At 52.5% G+C, this 15146-nt stretch overlaps 1 protein-coding gene across 2 annotated transcripts; it reads right to left on the bottom strand.

The window, feature by feature from the left end:
• Positions 1 to 1176: 1176 nt before the first annotated feature.
• On the bottom strand, positions 1177 to 11309 carry C2CD2L (C2CD2 like). 2 transcript variants are annotated; one of them, XM_017523509.2, is made up of 14 exons: positions 9927 to 10538; positions 7850 to 7945; positions 7369 to 7488; positions 7089 to 7199; positions 6880 to 6996; positions 6674 to 6785; positions 6419 to 6527; positions 5658 to 5722; positions 5442 to 5569; positions 5177 to 5351; positions 4328 to 4429; positions 4051 to 4184; positions 3678 to 3963; positions 1177 to 2262 (listed from the first exon to the last, which is right to left on the bottom strand). In XM_017523509.2, exons 1-14 carry the CDS (start codon positions 10278 to 10280, stop codon positions 2051 to 2053), a joined length of 2121 nt encoding a protein of 706 aa, XP_017378998.1. In that variant the 5' UTR covers positions 10281 to 10538; the 3' UTR covers positions 1177 to 2050. The 2 variants fall into 2 exon arrangements, with proteins under 2 accessions (XP_017378998.1, XP_017378999.1); XM_017523510.2 differs by having other exon boundaries at positions 2051 to 2262; positions 7098 to 7199; positions 9927 to 11309.
• Between the last annotated feature and the right edge of the window lie 3837 nt (positions 11310 to 15146).

The following is a 15146-nucleotide window of genomic DNA, read 5'->3' as shown; positions in this document are numbered from 1 at the left end:
GGTTCAAGCAATTCTCCTGCCTCAGCCTCCCAAGTAGCTGGGACTACAAGCGTGCACCACCATGCCTAGCTATTTTTTGTTTTGTTTTTAGTAGAGACAGGGTTTCACATGTTGGCCAGGATGGTCTTGATCTCCTGACCTCATGATCCACCCACCTCGGCCTCCCAAAGTGCTGGGATTACAGGCATAAGCCACTGCACCTGGCCCCAACCAAATTACTTAATTGAAAAAAAACATAACCAAATATCCATACCCTCTTTTCTTCCCAGATATCTTATATTTGGTGAGTAGTATGGACAGGAGCATGAGGAATAGTAACAATTTCCATGTGCTATCTACCCAAAAGCATGTGCCCTAAACACCTTGAGATGTAGTTAGTCATAGAATGTCAAGGTGGGATATGACCTGAATGATTATCCAGGTCACCCTTATTTTCAAGATGAGGAAGTTCAGGTCCACAAAGGAGAAGTTGCCTGCTCAAGATCACTTGGTTTGTTTGTGGCAGACTCAGTTTTCTTGCTTCCTGGTCTTGCATTCTGTCCAATATCCTGTAGCAGCTTACCTGGTTCAAGTTCTGTATAAGATCACCAGTGACATAGAGTTTGCTAGGATCTACAAATCCCTGAAATGTACCCCCATTTCAGAACGAGAGAATTTTTTTTTTATGTTGAAACACTTCTAAGACTTCCCCCTCCCACTGTTTCTTCTCGGGCAACAGTAAACACTTACTCAGCACTTCATTTACTTCTCACCCACAACCAAATGATAGCTATGATGATTGAAGTTCCATTTTACAGATGAGAAAACTGAGGCACTCAGAGGTTACCTAACTTGCCCAAGATCACACAGGTAATTAGAGGAGCTGGGACTCAAACCAAGGCAGGCAGTCTAGTTACAGAGTCCAAGCGCTGAACTCCATTATATCCTAGGAGAAGCCTGTTCCAGAAGGGGGAATGAAGACTTACCTGTACTAGTCTATTGACTTTTTTGCTACAGCTTCACACTCGAGCCTCCTGCCTCTTCCATCCCTTCTTCTCTGCAGGGACTTCTCAGCAGATCCACAATGTATGTCATCTACCCAACCTCATTATCTGGGCCCCTGTCTCTCATCCTCCCACTCCATCTCTGTCACAGCCTGGTTGCCCACTGCCTTTCAAAGGATAACCAGTTATCTAGTTTATAAACTTCAATTTGACTTTAATAAATTAAATTCCAAGCCATCACACAGCAATGGACATCATCATCGTCTCCCAACACACAGAAGTGCAGCCTCGCATGGCTTCATCATCAGTCTTTAAATAAAGCCCCTAAAGCCATCTCTCTGGGGAAGGCTTCCCACCAGGCTCCAGGCTCCCTCCTTCCCACAGAGCCACTGCTCACAGAGAAGGCATCAAGTACAAAAAAACGGTAATAAACGGGGAGGGAGGAATGAGGAGCAGGAGGGGAGGCAGGGAGGTGGGGAGTACCTGCCCCCCATCCCGAGCCGGCCCTGCTCTCTGTGAGCTGCCAACATTCTCAGAGGCAGACACTGGTGCTGGTCTGAGTGGGGACCTGAGGGAGGTGTGGGAGCCCCATCCCAAAGGGAATCACCCACCCTCCTAGGACAGAAAAGAAGGGTCACCTGGGAGAGATGCCCTCTAGCATCTGTTCACGGAGGGTCCTAAGCCACACATATAAATAGAAAAGAGAATAAATAAGGGAGGAAGGGTCAGCTGAAGAGCTGAGCACCCTGGGACTCTGCTCAGGGACCAAGCTCAGCAGGAGGCAAAGGCTTCTGGGGAATGCCTACACATGCTGGACAGGGCCCTCCTCTCCCCCCAGCCACCAGTCCCTCGTCCATGTCCTCGGCAACGGGTATCGACCTCTCATGGGCTTCCCGTTGCAAGTATCCTTCCAATCGGCCCCACGGCCCAGGGTGGACAGGGCTTCCTGGAACCCAGAGGGCTTTCCTGGCCCAGGCGCTTGGGATCCAGGAAGGGGAATGGAAGGGGAGGTGGGGAATGGGCTGAGAATTCGTGCCCTTTCCTTGCGCAGGAGGTGAGGAGGGTCCTCAGAGCTGGGGGCTGGGGTTGCCATTGGCCTTGGGTTTGGATTTGAAGGAAAAGCGCTTGATAAGGCGGCGAGAAAAGCTGCCGGCCTTCTTTCGGACACTGGGCGTGGCTGTCGCGTTGGAGAGGTCATCGTGTGATTGGCTCAGGCCAGCTTCCTTCTGCCGAGGCCTCCGGCGGAAGATGAGCTTGGTGCCGCTGCGCAGGAAACTCACTGCAGGGGAAGAGGGGAAGCTGAGGCAGAGGGGCACGGGGTAGGGTGAGACGCGGGTCAGAGGCACGGCCGAGAGTGGAGGCATGGAGGATGTGGAACAGGATCAGTTCCGTGGCCCAGAAGCCAAACTTCCTCAGGAAAGAAAGCAGAAACATACTCCTCCATAAGGCTTCGTGAAAAAAAGAAAAAAGAAAGCGAAAGCAGAAACAAACATGTGCTTTATCCTTCCTGAGGCAAAGGTCGTGGTACTTGTGGGGATCTGTGTGCACTCCTAACTCCGCCCGCAAACGAAATGTCACGGGGCCGGCTGCTTTGTGCGGACAGACTGGGATTGGGCCTCTTTCTTACAGGAAGACAAAAGCTGCCAGAGGGTACTCCCACAAGCCTATAAATCATGGGGGGAAAAGTGGGTTAACACTGACTTGTTAACCGAATTCCAGGGTATGAGCAGGAAGTGATGCGTCTGGAAACTTCAAAGAGGTAAATTCAGAACCAGTATAATGAGCAAGGTGCTCACCCAGCAGGCTTTGGAGGTAGAAACCTCATTATCTCAAGAAGTGATGCAGGCTTAAAAAATAGATAGATCCGTGGTTGACAGACTCACTGGTGGAGGAATTAAAATGTTTTAGGGTAAGCCTCTCATCTTTTAAAGTTAGAAGAACTACCACCGCTGGTCACAGCCTGTCTTGCTGCCAGAGGGACAATCCTAGCGTTGGCCTGGGATAGGATTTCTTATACTCATGGGGGAAAGGGTGCAGAATGAAAGGGAAGAATTTTTCCTTTTGAGACAGGTTCTCACTCCGTCACCCAGGTTGGAGTGCAGTGGCACAATCACGGCTCACTGCAGCCTCAACCTCCCAGGCCCAAGGAATCCTCCCACCTCAGCCCCCTGAGTAGCTGAGATTACAAGTGTGTGCCACCATGCCCAGCCAATTTATTTGTATTTTTAGTAGAAACGGGGTCTCGCCATGTTGCCCAGGCTGGTCTCAAACTCCTGGACTCAAGTAATCCACCCACCTCGGCCTCCCAAAGTGCTGGCATGAGCCACCATGCCCAGCTTGGGAATAAATTTATATAATTTTTTTTTAAAGGGCAGGAAAACTGGCACTTAGACTCAGGAAGAAAGAAAAATAGAAGTAAAGGGAAATAATTTGGCATCCCTTCCTATCACAAGCCTGTCAGATCCAGGCCAGGAACCAAGGCAACAAGGTCCCCCCCCAGGCTAGCTTGGCTGAATTAGGCTGGCTACTCCAGCTATCTCTTAGGGGAGGAAGGAGAAGGCACACTGGCTTAAGGTACCCCAGGTCATGATATGTGTATAAAAGAAGAGATGTGCTCTAGCATTTGTGTCAATAATAGAGAATAAGAAGAAGAAGAAAAAAAGAAATGCGAGCACCCTGCCAGTGTCCCCCTACCTTTGTGATCCTTGAGGCTGCGGGTCTCCAGGGCACCAGTGGACCCCGTTTCCGACTCAACATCATCCACAGACGGTCTCTCAGAAATATCCGAACGGGTTGTCTCGTCTGCTTCCTGGATACTCGTGGGACTGGAGAGGGCATCTAGGGGTCCTGGGGACATGGCTGGTGGGTCTGAGGGAGGTGAAGAGGGACCTCCGCTGGTCCCTGCATCATCCTGCATTGAGGCTTCCAGGGATGCCGCATAGCCCAGGGATAGTGCCAACTCGTCCTGAGCAATGGGCACCTGGCAGAAGGGACAAGTTTTCATGGGCAGGAGTGACCCATTAGGGCTTTCTCCCCATCCCAGCTCCTCTCCCCAGAGCCCTGTTACCTTGGAAACACCAGAGATGATGAGAGTGCTGCGCTTGGTGGGTGTCTTCTTGGCCGCCCGCCCACTGGGCTCCGTCAGCTGGCGAATCGCTGTCTCTGCTACAGGGTCCAAGCCGTTGGAAAGATGGCTGTCCCCTGCGGCGGGGTGCAGAGGATGGATAACCTGACTTCTCCCTGGCTCTTTCTTGGATTCAAACTCCTCCTGTCCCACCCAGAGTACTTGTTGATGCTGGGGCACCAGGGCCAACCCACACTCATGCACCCCATTCCCCACTCACGGCTGCTGCTGTGGGAGGTATTGCTGGGGCCACTGCTCTCACTCAGCACAGTTGTCGTCTTCTCAGTCACCTCCACCTTGGACGGGGAGCGGGAGGGGGAGTCTGGTGGGTGGGGGAGGGTCAGTGAGCTGGGAGGTGCTTCAGAGTGGCCCCCACCCCTACTGTCTTTGTTGAGATGCAGACTTTGGGTGACTCAGAGGGGAAGAATGATTAACGGGTGATTAATTCACAAGGGTGATTAAGAAGATACCAGGGGACTAAAAGACACCCCAGGAGCCAATGGGAGTGTAGGAAAGTGCTGGGACCTGATGAGGGTGTGGAGAGATGCTATGAAAATATAGAGGGAATGGGGGGGTACTGGGGTGTCCTGAGGTAGGGGCAATTCCATGGGGCCCCTATGACGGCAGAAGTGTCATGGGGGCCCACTGAGTGGGGCAGAAATGCCACAGAGGCCTCTGGGTTTGTTGGAGGACCCCAGGGGGTGCTGGAAGGCTGAGGGCAGAGGGATGGACAATTATGGTCAGCTGGGGCTAAGGACAGGGAAGGAAAGAGACCTGTGAAAAGCCAGAGGGAAAGATGGAAGGTGGGAGTGCAAGAGTCCTGTGTGAGGAGGGGCAGGAGGATCCAGAAGGGTGGCAGAGTGAGAGGAATCGTTGTGGAAATGGCAGGAGGTAGGGGAAAATTTGAGAGAGACAAAGATTGGCAGGATGATGTGGTAGGATTGGAATGGAATATCTGAAGACAGAGGAAGTTGGAATTAAGACTTTCTCTCCTCTTTCACTGTCCCGCCTTGGGTCTGCAGTCCCCAGCCCCTGGCTAGAGCTGGACTCCCAGGCTCCTTCTCTTTACCTAATTTGCCATCTATACGGGGCCGGGACTGGACGGTGGTGACTGTGGTGACAATGGTGCCATCGGGCATGATGGTCCGATCAAGCTCAATCTTCTTGGTAGGTGTGATGCTGGGGCGTGGAGTGGAGGAGGTGGGAGTACCCAGGTTCCGGGGAGAGCCCTCCTCGTACTGAAGCTGCCCACGGGTGGAAGAGAGAAGACGCAGGGCCTCAGAGACTGCCCATCCCCTGTGTCCTCCCACCTCTCCCAGGGCTCAGCTTCTCACCTCCACTGCCATGGTGGCTGCTGGTCCCAGGGCTTTCCCTGGCCCTGGGGTGAGTGGGCACACCTGTTTTCGAGACAGCGGTCTGGAGGGGGAGCCCACAGGCAGTGTGGCCTGGCCTAGGAGTTCGGCTGGGGAAAGAGATGGCACTGTGAGCTGGGCCACGGCCAGGTACCACTCTGCACCCACCCAGGGGTATCCCTTCTGCCCCACACTCACTGTCTCCACAGCTGCTGCTCCTCAGCACTTTGAGGGTCAGCTCCCGGCTCTGGGGGCCCAGATCCCTATGGAACAAGAGGAGATGGGGTAGGAAGGGGAAGATTTGCAAGCTGAACCCACCCTTGAGTGGATCACAGGCCAGAGGCAGAGAGCTGTGTACATAAATAAAATGGTACAAGTGCTCCAATCAGACTCTCCTACCCTCCAAACTCTCTCTTGTCCCAAGAGAAAGGGACAGGGCCCGAGTGAAAACCATGCTCCTCAGCTGCTCATTCAAATCCTCCCTGGCCCTGCTCCTCCTGTCCTGCCAGTCTCTCAATTGCAAACCACCCATTTTCATTTGCTCGAGCTCTTCCCTCTGCTGAGAACACTTTTACACTCTGATGAAATCCTACTCTTGTCCTAGGTGTGGTTTAAATGCCATCTCCTCCATGAAGCCTACTCTGATCCTTATTCTCTCACGGGAATTAATCCCTCCCCCACTAGGCACTCCAACAGCACATTATATAAACCTCAACTGGCGAGGTTGTACCATCTCCTTTATGTCCAACTGTCTCTGCCTCAAGCTTGTCGTTGACCCTGGGATGGAAGCTGTATATTGGTCATGTCTGAATCCCTAAGACCCACACCAGGGCCTGGCATGCAATAGGGGCTCACACCAAAGGCTATGGAAAACAGAGCTGATTCTTGCAAGGACTGTGCTGGAAGGGTTTGATCCTCTCTGCTCTGGAGCATGGGGTCGGGGCAGGGTTACTCCTTACAGTGCCAGGTCTTCTGTCCACTCCACCTCGGGTCCAGCCCTTGCAGGCTTGGTCCACTTCTGCTGCATGGGGTTGTCAAGTTCAGCAACACAGCACAGTTCCTCGGTGCCTGTGAAGAACCAGAAGTTAGAAGACACTCAGATCAAAGATGGGAAGTCACTGTAGCATAAAGAGGCTGTACCCTTGGCAGAGGAGCAGAGAGCACCTGCAACCAACCATAGCCTTGGCAGTCCCACAGCCACTTCTAGCTCTCACCTTCCAGCTCATTTCCCAAGTGAGATGCCCGAAGCTGCCGCAGGAATAACCGGGTAGGTCTGGGAATGGTTGGTTGGGTCTGGGGCATCATGGGTGTCTTCTCACTGGGTACCTAAGACCAGAAGAAGGTCCAAAGAGCAAGAATCCTGACATAGCACCCTGGGAACAAGGTGCATGCAAATCTTTTGCTTTGGGTGCCAACTCACCAGGCCTCCGGGGGCAGAGCAAGCCCTGAGGTTGACCATCATGGCTGGCTGGGTGCTGACTATGGCATCCTTGATCAGCTCCTCAATTGTTGAGAGCTCTACTTGTTCCTCACCTCTCTGCAGAGAGGAGAAGAGAACAAGGAGGTGGACACCCCAGCTGTGCCTCCCCTCCCTGTTTTGCCTCTTCTCTATCAGCCCTTCCTCCTCACCTCCCTGGCCTGCAGCTTGGGAAGCACCGTCAGGCTGAGATCTGGATGATCGGTGAAGACCCAGGATATGAGCAGCCCCTCACCAGGGATTTCCTCCAGGTTGACTTCCAACTACAGACAGGAACAAAGTGACTGGGCTGACTTGTCCCATTTCCCCAAGGACTCCTAATTCCTGAGGACCCACCCTTCCTGAATTCCATCCCAGAGAGGAAACAAATGGAAGAAGCTGAGCTAATGGAACCGCCCCCTGCCCAACTCAGTTTCCCACATCCCCTTCTACCTGTGTTGGTGGCAGTGTCAGAGTGACGTGGTAGGTCTCCATGGAGATGGCAGCGGGGGACTGCTGGGTCACAGAGACTGGGAACCGCACCTCGTCAGCAGAGAGCTGGCAACGCAGCACCTGAGACCGGCGAGGTGGGTCAGATGTGGGGGAAGGGTGCTCACCCTGATTTGTCCTGACCTATAATAGTCCAGCAGAGACCCTTCCCACCTTCCATTTTCCTAGGGACTTCATGTTTTCAGGATCATAAATCCCTAAAAGAATCAGATAGTGCCAAAGACTCCTCTCCCCAGAAAAATGCAGATATACACACATCTAACATTTTGCACATAACTTCAATGGTATTCTCAGACTTCTGAAGCCAATCCTTGGATCCATAAAGCATTAACAAACTCCAGGTTAAGACCCTCTGGACTAAAGGGAACCCTTGGGGTCAGTCCTTCTTGGACCCCAAAGAGGGCAGTGCCCATCAGACCCTTACCATGGTATGCTCGGATTGGTCTACGCAGGTCACATGACTGACGCTGGCTCTGGGTGGGAGTTGGGGCACCTCCTCAAAGGCGATTTGGATGGAGCTCTGAGAGAGTAATGTGGGCACAGGATCAGGTCTCTGGAGCTGCCCCCCATAGAGCTGGCCTGCTCAGTTGCTGGCTGGACTCTGCCACTGCGGAGGCCTCAGCTGCAGGCTGGCTTCTGGCCCCTCCTTGGCTCAGGGCTTTAGGACAGGAGGTAGTTCCCTCAAAGCCTGCCTCTCCAAGGACCTGCGGCTGCTGGGAGCCACTAAGCAATGGGGAGCTGGTCCACCTCAGAGACTAGATCACCTTGGCTGAAGACCCTGGCTTCCTCCTGAAATACCAGGAGCTTCCTTCTTCTCCCCACCATCCCTTTTATCTCCCACCCTACCCCCTAAAAAAGTTGTACATAAAAAAAAAGTTAAGGTGCTAGTTGCCACCTACATATACTAGTTGGGCAGAGTGGGAAGGGGCTAAGTCACAGTTAAAAGTGGTAGAGCCAACTTGTCCAAGATAAGAGCTGGAGAAATGAAGCTGAGCCTTCTTCCAAATAAATGGGATATGGAAGCTCAAGCGTATGACTCTTCGTATTCTTGGAGATGAAGACTAGCATGCCTTGGGGATCTGTACCAGGGGGACTGCGAAGAGATACAAGCTCAGAGGACTCAAGAGTTCAGGGGCCTGGCTAATTCCTCAAGGCAGATAGCAGGATGGTATTAGAGAGCAGAAAGCTGCTTAGATCTCAAAAGAGCTGCTCCCTAATTCTTCCACAGTAATGGAAGCAACCTACTCCAGCCCCACCAGGACAGTAGTGCAGACACAGAATTGAGGAAGGGGCACAGAATGGGCTGGCAACTCTTCCTGGGGTCTTGAGATGAAGAAAACAAATCCACAGGGTTCGTTTGCCTGGCAAACCAGGGGAAGCCAACTTCTTTGCTCTGGTAGCTGTCTCATTCAAAGACTAGGCCAAGGAAGATAGGGAGATGGATGCTTGAAACCTCAATCTCCCCACCCCCTGCAAGGGAGGCCAATGTCCAGCTGAGTCAGCTATCCTGGGGAGTTGCTTCTGACCCAGGGACAAGGTACAGGGAGAGTTGGATGAAGAGGTGGGTTCAAGGTATAAACTGACAGATGCCATCTGGCTTTCAGTTGGCCAGCTGGGCAGAGGAAATAGAGCAATTTCTTGTGGCCATTTCTGTTTCCAGGCATCTAGGGAACTAGCAAAGTAAAGCCTCCAAACTGATGGTGGCTGGAATAGAGAACCCTCTGAGCAAGGAGCTGATAGACTGTGAGAGCAAAGATGGATTGCTGGGCCAGGATGGGAGGAAGCTCCAGAAAAGAGAGACTTCTACCTCCCACCTTATCTCCGTCTCATGACCACGCTTCCTGCCCCACTTCCTGGGAGGCCAGATGCCCATGGTGCAATGGGAGGAAGTAGGCTGGGCTGGTTTATGACTGACCCTCAAGGGACAGCTCCAAGCTCATCTACTGGTAAAGGTACTGTCAATCTGCTCTCCACCTGAACACTCCCCCACCCCGCAATGAACCGTAGGCCAGCATGAAGGATGTATTTGACTGTGGCAGTGAAATTACTGTGGGGTAGGGGGGTGATTCAGGCTCCTTGGGGATCTGCCTGACCACACCAGGGATTTGGGGCATGAAATGTTAAATGGGTGTGATGGCATGAGAAGCAGACAAATTCCTTCTGCAGGTGCATCTGTCTCCCACGCCCCAACACAACCAGCACCCAGGCAAGGCGGAAGTGCCCTCAGGCACAGGGATTAGCGTTGCTATGAGAACAGCAACTTGTGCATGGGTTTGGAGCCAAAGAGTACTTTGCCCACAGAAATGGAGGTTTGGGGACCCAGTTGGATTTCTACAACCTCCAGCCTCAAAGGCACCCTATTCTCTGTTCCGGGAGGGGAAGAGAAGCCATGGGGTTCCTCAGTTGATGCCCACCCCCATCCGCCCTCCTAACATGAGCAGTAAGTCTCTATCCTGAAAGGAAAAGCTGAAGGGACCACCCAGGCGCTTGGTCCAACTCACCCCGTCCCTGCAGGCCTGTTCGTTCAGCGCTCGCACCCAAGCCCGCTGCCAGTTCTCCCGGAAAGACTTGAAGGCGAAGAGTGACGCCAGGAGGCCTCGGACTCCAGGCTCCTCGGGGGCGCCAGCCCGAGTCGCCCGCAGCCGCAGCAACGAGCGCCACACGCCCAGCTCCCGCAGGGAACCCACGGGTTCCCCGGCTAAGGCGGGTCCCCGGCCCCTGTCCCTCCGGGCCCGCGCCAGCCACAAGCCTCGGGCATACTGCAGCAGCCAGGCGAACACCGTGAGCAGCGAGGCGGCGAAGAGGATCAGCAGGGCCGCCCAGCCCACGTCCCGCTGCCCCCAGCCCGGATCCATGCTCCGCGCGGGCTCCGGTCCCGGTCCCGTCCCGGCTGGGGCTCAGTCGCCGCCCCGGGGGAGCATGGCCCGGGCTGGCCGCGGGACGAGGGCGGGCTCCCCCGGGGCTGGGGGCGCGGGGTCGGGGGCTCTCCGCGGCTGAGTGCCCAGGACTAGTGGGTGCCACAGAGCGAGGAGAGGAGGTCCTCGGGGGTCGCGACGTCGGGGTCTCTGTCTCCGTGGCCGGTGTCCCTCCTAGTTTGGTCTGCAGCCGGACCCCAGTGAGTCGCTGGCCAGTGCCCGATTCCTCCTACGGCGCGGGGCCCGCCAGACCCAGGAGGGGACTGGTCTGCAGGGACGCGGGGGCTCGCGGGCCGGCACCGGCTCCGGGAGGGCTGCGTGCGCAGAGCTGACACTGACAACATCGCTGGTGCCCCGCCCCCACCCGCCCTTAAAGGAGCCGCACCCGGGCCGGGTGGGGCCAGGCCAGCCTGGCGCTCCCTCGCTTGAGGAGGGCGGGAGGGCTAGCTGCGAGCCGAGGAGGTTCCGGGGTTGAAAATAGGCGGGATCTTTGATCATCTCGCCCCATCCTGCAATCGCGGTGCTCCCACACAGCTCTCAGCTCACGGCAAGAGTAACTTCACTTACCTAAGATGCTGCCTTTGCTTTCCCCTGTTATTGTTAGATTTCTACAGGTCAGGCGCCTGTGAGGTTAAGAAGGAGGTGACCCCTTTGGAAATCACCGCCCCCTTCTCCCAACACCCCCAGACTCAGCGACTTTTAGCTTCTCATTTCCCGGGGAAAGCTAGGCCCAGGGTAAGGAGGTGCAGAGCATCCCTCCCAGACAAAAGTGTCTGGCAGAGGTCCAGCTGATGTCAACAGAGAGAAAGCAGAACCTGAAGCTGGGAGAGGTTGAGAATAGAACAGGGAATATTGAATTCCCTCCACCACCATCACCCTCCTTCCTCTTGGAGCTTGGACCCAGAAACAGCCCCATTAACCTCCTTGCTCGTGTAGGTTTGTTCCGGAGATTCCCAAGCCCAGGCTGTGTGTCTGTTTTTAAAAATAATGTATTTCCATAGTAACAGCTCCTGCCTATGGAGCACGTGTAGAGGGGGTGGTAATGACAGGGGAGCTGGCAGTGTAGCACTGGACTATCAATAGATTCAGACACAAGGCCTTGGCATTCCAAGTATGTGATATCCCAAGAACTGGTGTTGTAGGTACACTGCCCAACCTCTGACCTCAGGAGCCATCTTTTCCTAGAGGCAAGGAATTGATTCAACCTCTGCAGGACTGGGGCTCTTCAGTGCTTGCTGAGGACAGGGGAAGGAAATGCCAACAAAGGTATTCAAAGGAATCCTGGGGAATTCACATTCTCCCAAGAGCCCCTTCTTCACACATATGGGAGTGTCTTTGGCACACAGTCCCTTTCTTAAAGAGGTGGATGGAAAGGGGTTAAGTGTCTTTCTCCCTAGTCCAAGTCATTTTCTGAGGAATGAGCACTTGACAATAAGAGAAATAAACAATGACTTCTAAAGTGTAGGGCTGCAGGGCTAGACAGAACCTGACAGGTCAGCAACAGGTTTGTCTGAGCCAGAGGAGGTGGTGGGGTAGCCTGGGGCTCCCTGGATTTCCCTATAAGGAATGATGGAGAAAGGTGGGCGTGAATGAGGTAACCTCCTATGGCCCTGCCCATGCATTATCACCGGACTGCCATAACAGTGGAAATTCCTAGAATCTGGGTTTCTAATCTCAAAGGGAGAAGACATGAAATCAAGGGAGAGAACTCAGGGCCAGAACCCAGGGATGCAGGAGGAAGCTGTCGGGCAGAGCAGCTAGGGTTAGGGGAGCAGGTTATGCAGGAAGTTGTCCAGCTAGAAAGTTTCTCTATGAAGACCCTCTTCCCAGAAGAATCCTTCAGGAACCCTCAGATCTCCCAATAATCTCCGTTCTCTGACTTCTTTTATTTATTCCCTCAACTCCTCCACTGAGTGCTTGGTCCTATGCTGCCAGATACTGCTTCACAATTCAGTCTTACATGAGTCTCCCTAGTTAGTCCTCCTTTTTTTTGCAGAGAGTCACTGTTGCCAAGGTTGGAGTACAGTGGTGCAATCTCAGCTCATGGCAACCTCCACCTCCCGGGTTCAAGCAATTCTCCTGCTTCAGCTTCCCAAGTAGCTGAGACTACAGGCATGCACAAACACACCTGGCTAATTTTTGTTATTTTTAGTAGAGATGGGGTTTCACCATGTTGGCCAGGCTTGTCTCAAACTCCAAACCTCAGGTGATCCTCCCGCCTCGGCCTTCCAAAATCCTGGGATTATAGGTGTGAGCCACCACACTCAGCCTAGTCCTCCCTCTTTCATCCATTACTTAGACCTCTAGCACTTACCTCATTCTGCCGTAGAGTCTAGCTGATTGTTTATATGTCTGCTTCTTCCATTCATCAGGAAGCTGCCTAGGGGTGGGAACCATGTCTTAGTCATCTCTCTTCCCTCAAATTCAACCAAGATGCTCTAAATATGCTGAAGTAGGCTCCTTGGGGACAAGCAATTGCATTTATATCAGTTCATCCTCCACAGTACTGAAGAGCTTCCTATGCACATAGTAGGGATTAACAAACTTTGTAATTTTTTGTTTTGAGATGGGGTTTCACCGTATTGGCCAGGCTGGTCTCAAACTCCCAACCTCAGGTGATCTGCCCGCCCCGGGCTCCCAAAGTGCTGGGATTACAGGCGTGAGCCACTGTGCCTAGCCCAAACTTTGTAATTTTAAGAAGTCTAACAGAAAATCCTCAAATATACTTTGAGAATTTCGATACCATTTCTATCTTTTGAAACATCATTCATGTCATGCCAGTGGAATGTCAAATCCTAGGGCTTGCTTTTAGTTAACAACTTTTTTTTCTAGACTAAAAGGGGAGAGGTAGGAGGAAAAGGGGAAAAAGAGTGATTCAGCTGCCTGGACAGAGCCACAGATAGGGTCCTGCAGATGTCACAGCCCCAGACTATCCAGAGGGGTCTCATTGTCTTTTGGGCGCTATGAAATTTTTGGAACAGGCTTTGTCTAGCAATCAGATTGAGTGGATTGGCCTTGCTCATTGGGAGGCACTCAGGGCTTCTTATAAGAGAGGCACATCTCAAGCACTGCTCAGTCCATGGCTGCTGACAAGTCAGCTGGTTTGTGAATCCTAGGGCCTGCTTCAGCATTCAGGCAAATGCTTTGAATTTTTATAAGGAAAGGCACACAATTTCAGGTGACGCCAAAAGTCACGTGTTTGTTTCTCCTTCTGATTAGTCTGATAATCAACTGGGCTTTTACCATCATGGGAACAAAAATACTCAGATTATATGACAAGTATCTTAGTAACCATTTTCTGATGGCCACATGTGTATGTGGGTGATTAATCCTTAATGTCTCTTCCCTTGATGATGTCCTCCTGCCCTCCCCAGGAGGGTGGTGGTAGCGAGAGCTAATGATCTCTGGAGAAGAAAGAGACAAAGCTTCCCAATAGCAGACCGGGAAGGATGATGTATTAGGCTTGGCTTCCTATTAAAAAAGGAAATAGATACAGACTGGCTCTCAGACCTCCAGGGAGTCTCAGCATACTCATCATCAACAAGATAACTGAATGCTGCCTCCTCTGGGATCCCACAAGCTCCTCCTTTCCACCTGCTTCTGGCGTCTCACTGCCGCCGTGTTTGAAAAGCACTTCTACTCTTATAATCTACTGAAATGATACTTCTCTTCCTCAAGACCACTTACCCTGGTCACAACTGATTGCTCCCTCCATAGGCACCGATTGCCCTCAGTGCTTCTTTCAGACTCAGCCTCATTATGTGTGATGATGCCTTCCTCGTACACAGATATCTGTGTTCCCAGCCCCATGGGAACACCCTGTGGAAAACACTTGCCTCCTGGGAGTTTCTAGTTTAAGAGGGGCACATGTGCATAGACACAACACACACACAGAAAAATAATAGCAGTGTTAAGTACTCAAAATTTAGTAGAATACTAGCAAGGAAATTACAGAAATTTATGTGTTTTATACATATCTGCGTTTTTGTTATTGTTAATTAGAGCCATTTTCAAGTAGAAAAGCCAATTCACATCTGGGTTTTTTGTTTTTGTGTTTATTTTGAGACAGAGTTTCCCTCTGTTGCCCAGGCTGGGGTGCAGTGACATGATCTCTGCTCACTGCAACCTCCACATCCCGGGTTCAAGCAATCCTCCCACCTCAGCCTCCTGAGCAGCTGGGATTACAGGCATGTGCCACCACATCCAGCTAATTTTTGTATGTTCAGTAGAGACAGGGTTTCACCATGTTGGCCAGGGTGGTCTTGAACTCCTGACCTCAAGTAAGCTACCCACCTTGGCCTCCCAAAGTGCTGGGAATGCTGGGATTACAGACGTGAGCCACTACACCCAGCCTCACATCTGGTTTTTAGGGAAAGAAGAAACTATTTTCAGCTTAAAAAGAGTCAACATGACCCTGACTTCTGGAACATGCTGTAGAGGGAAGAGTGGACAAAGTGCTCAGCTATTGGAGTCCTTTCCCTAACTCACTAGTGGTGATTTCATCTGTGACAACAGAAATCATGTGCTGCCTAAGAGCCTGTGCAGGAATGAAAGGTGATAAAGATGCTGGTGAATTGGCTGGACTGGGTGACTCACGATTGTAATCCCAACGCTTTGGGGGGCCAAGGTGTGCAGATCACCTGAGGTCAGGAGTTCAAGACCAGACTGACCAACATGGAGAAACCCCGTCTCTATCAAAAATACAAAGTTAGCTGGGCGTGGTGGCGTATGCCTGTAATCGCAGCCACTCGGGAGGCTGAGGCAGGAGAATCTCTTGAACCCGGGAGGCACAGGTTGCAGTGAGCC

The sequence above is a fragment of the Cebus imitator genome, unplaced genomic scaffold (genome assembly GCF_001604975.1).
Source record: "Cebus imitator isolate Cc_AM_T3 unplaced genomic scaffold, Cebus_imitator-1.0 Scaffold28, whole genome shotgun sequence".
Taxonomy (NCBI): Eukaryota; Metazoa; Chordata; class Mammalia; order Primates; family Cebidae; genus Cebus; species Cebus imitator.
This window is presented reverse-complemented; position numbering and strand designations above follow the sequence as displayed.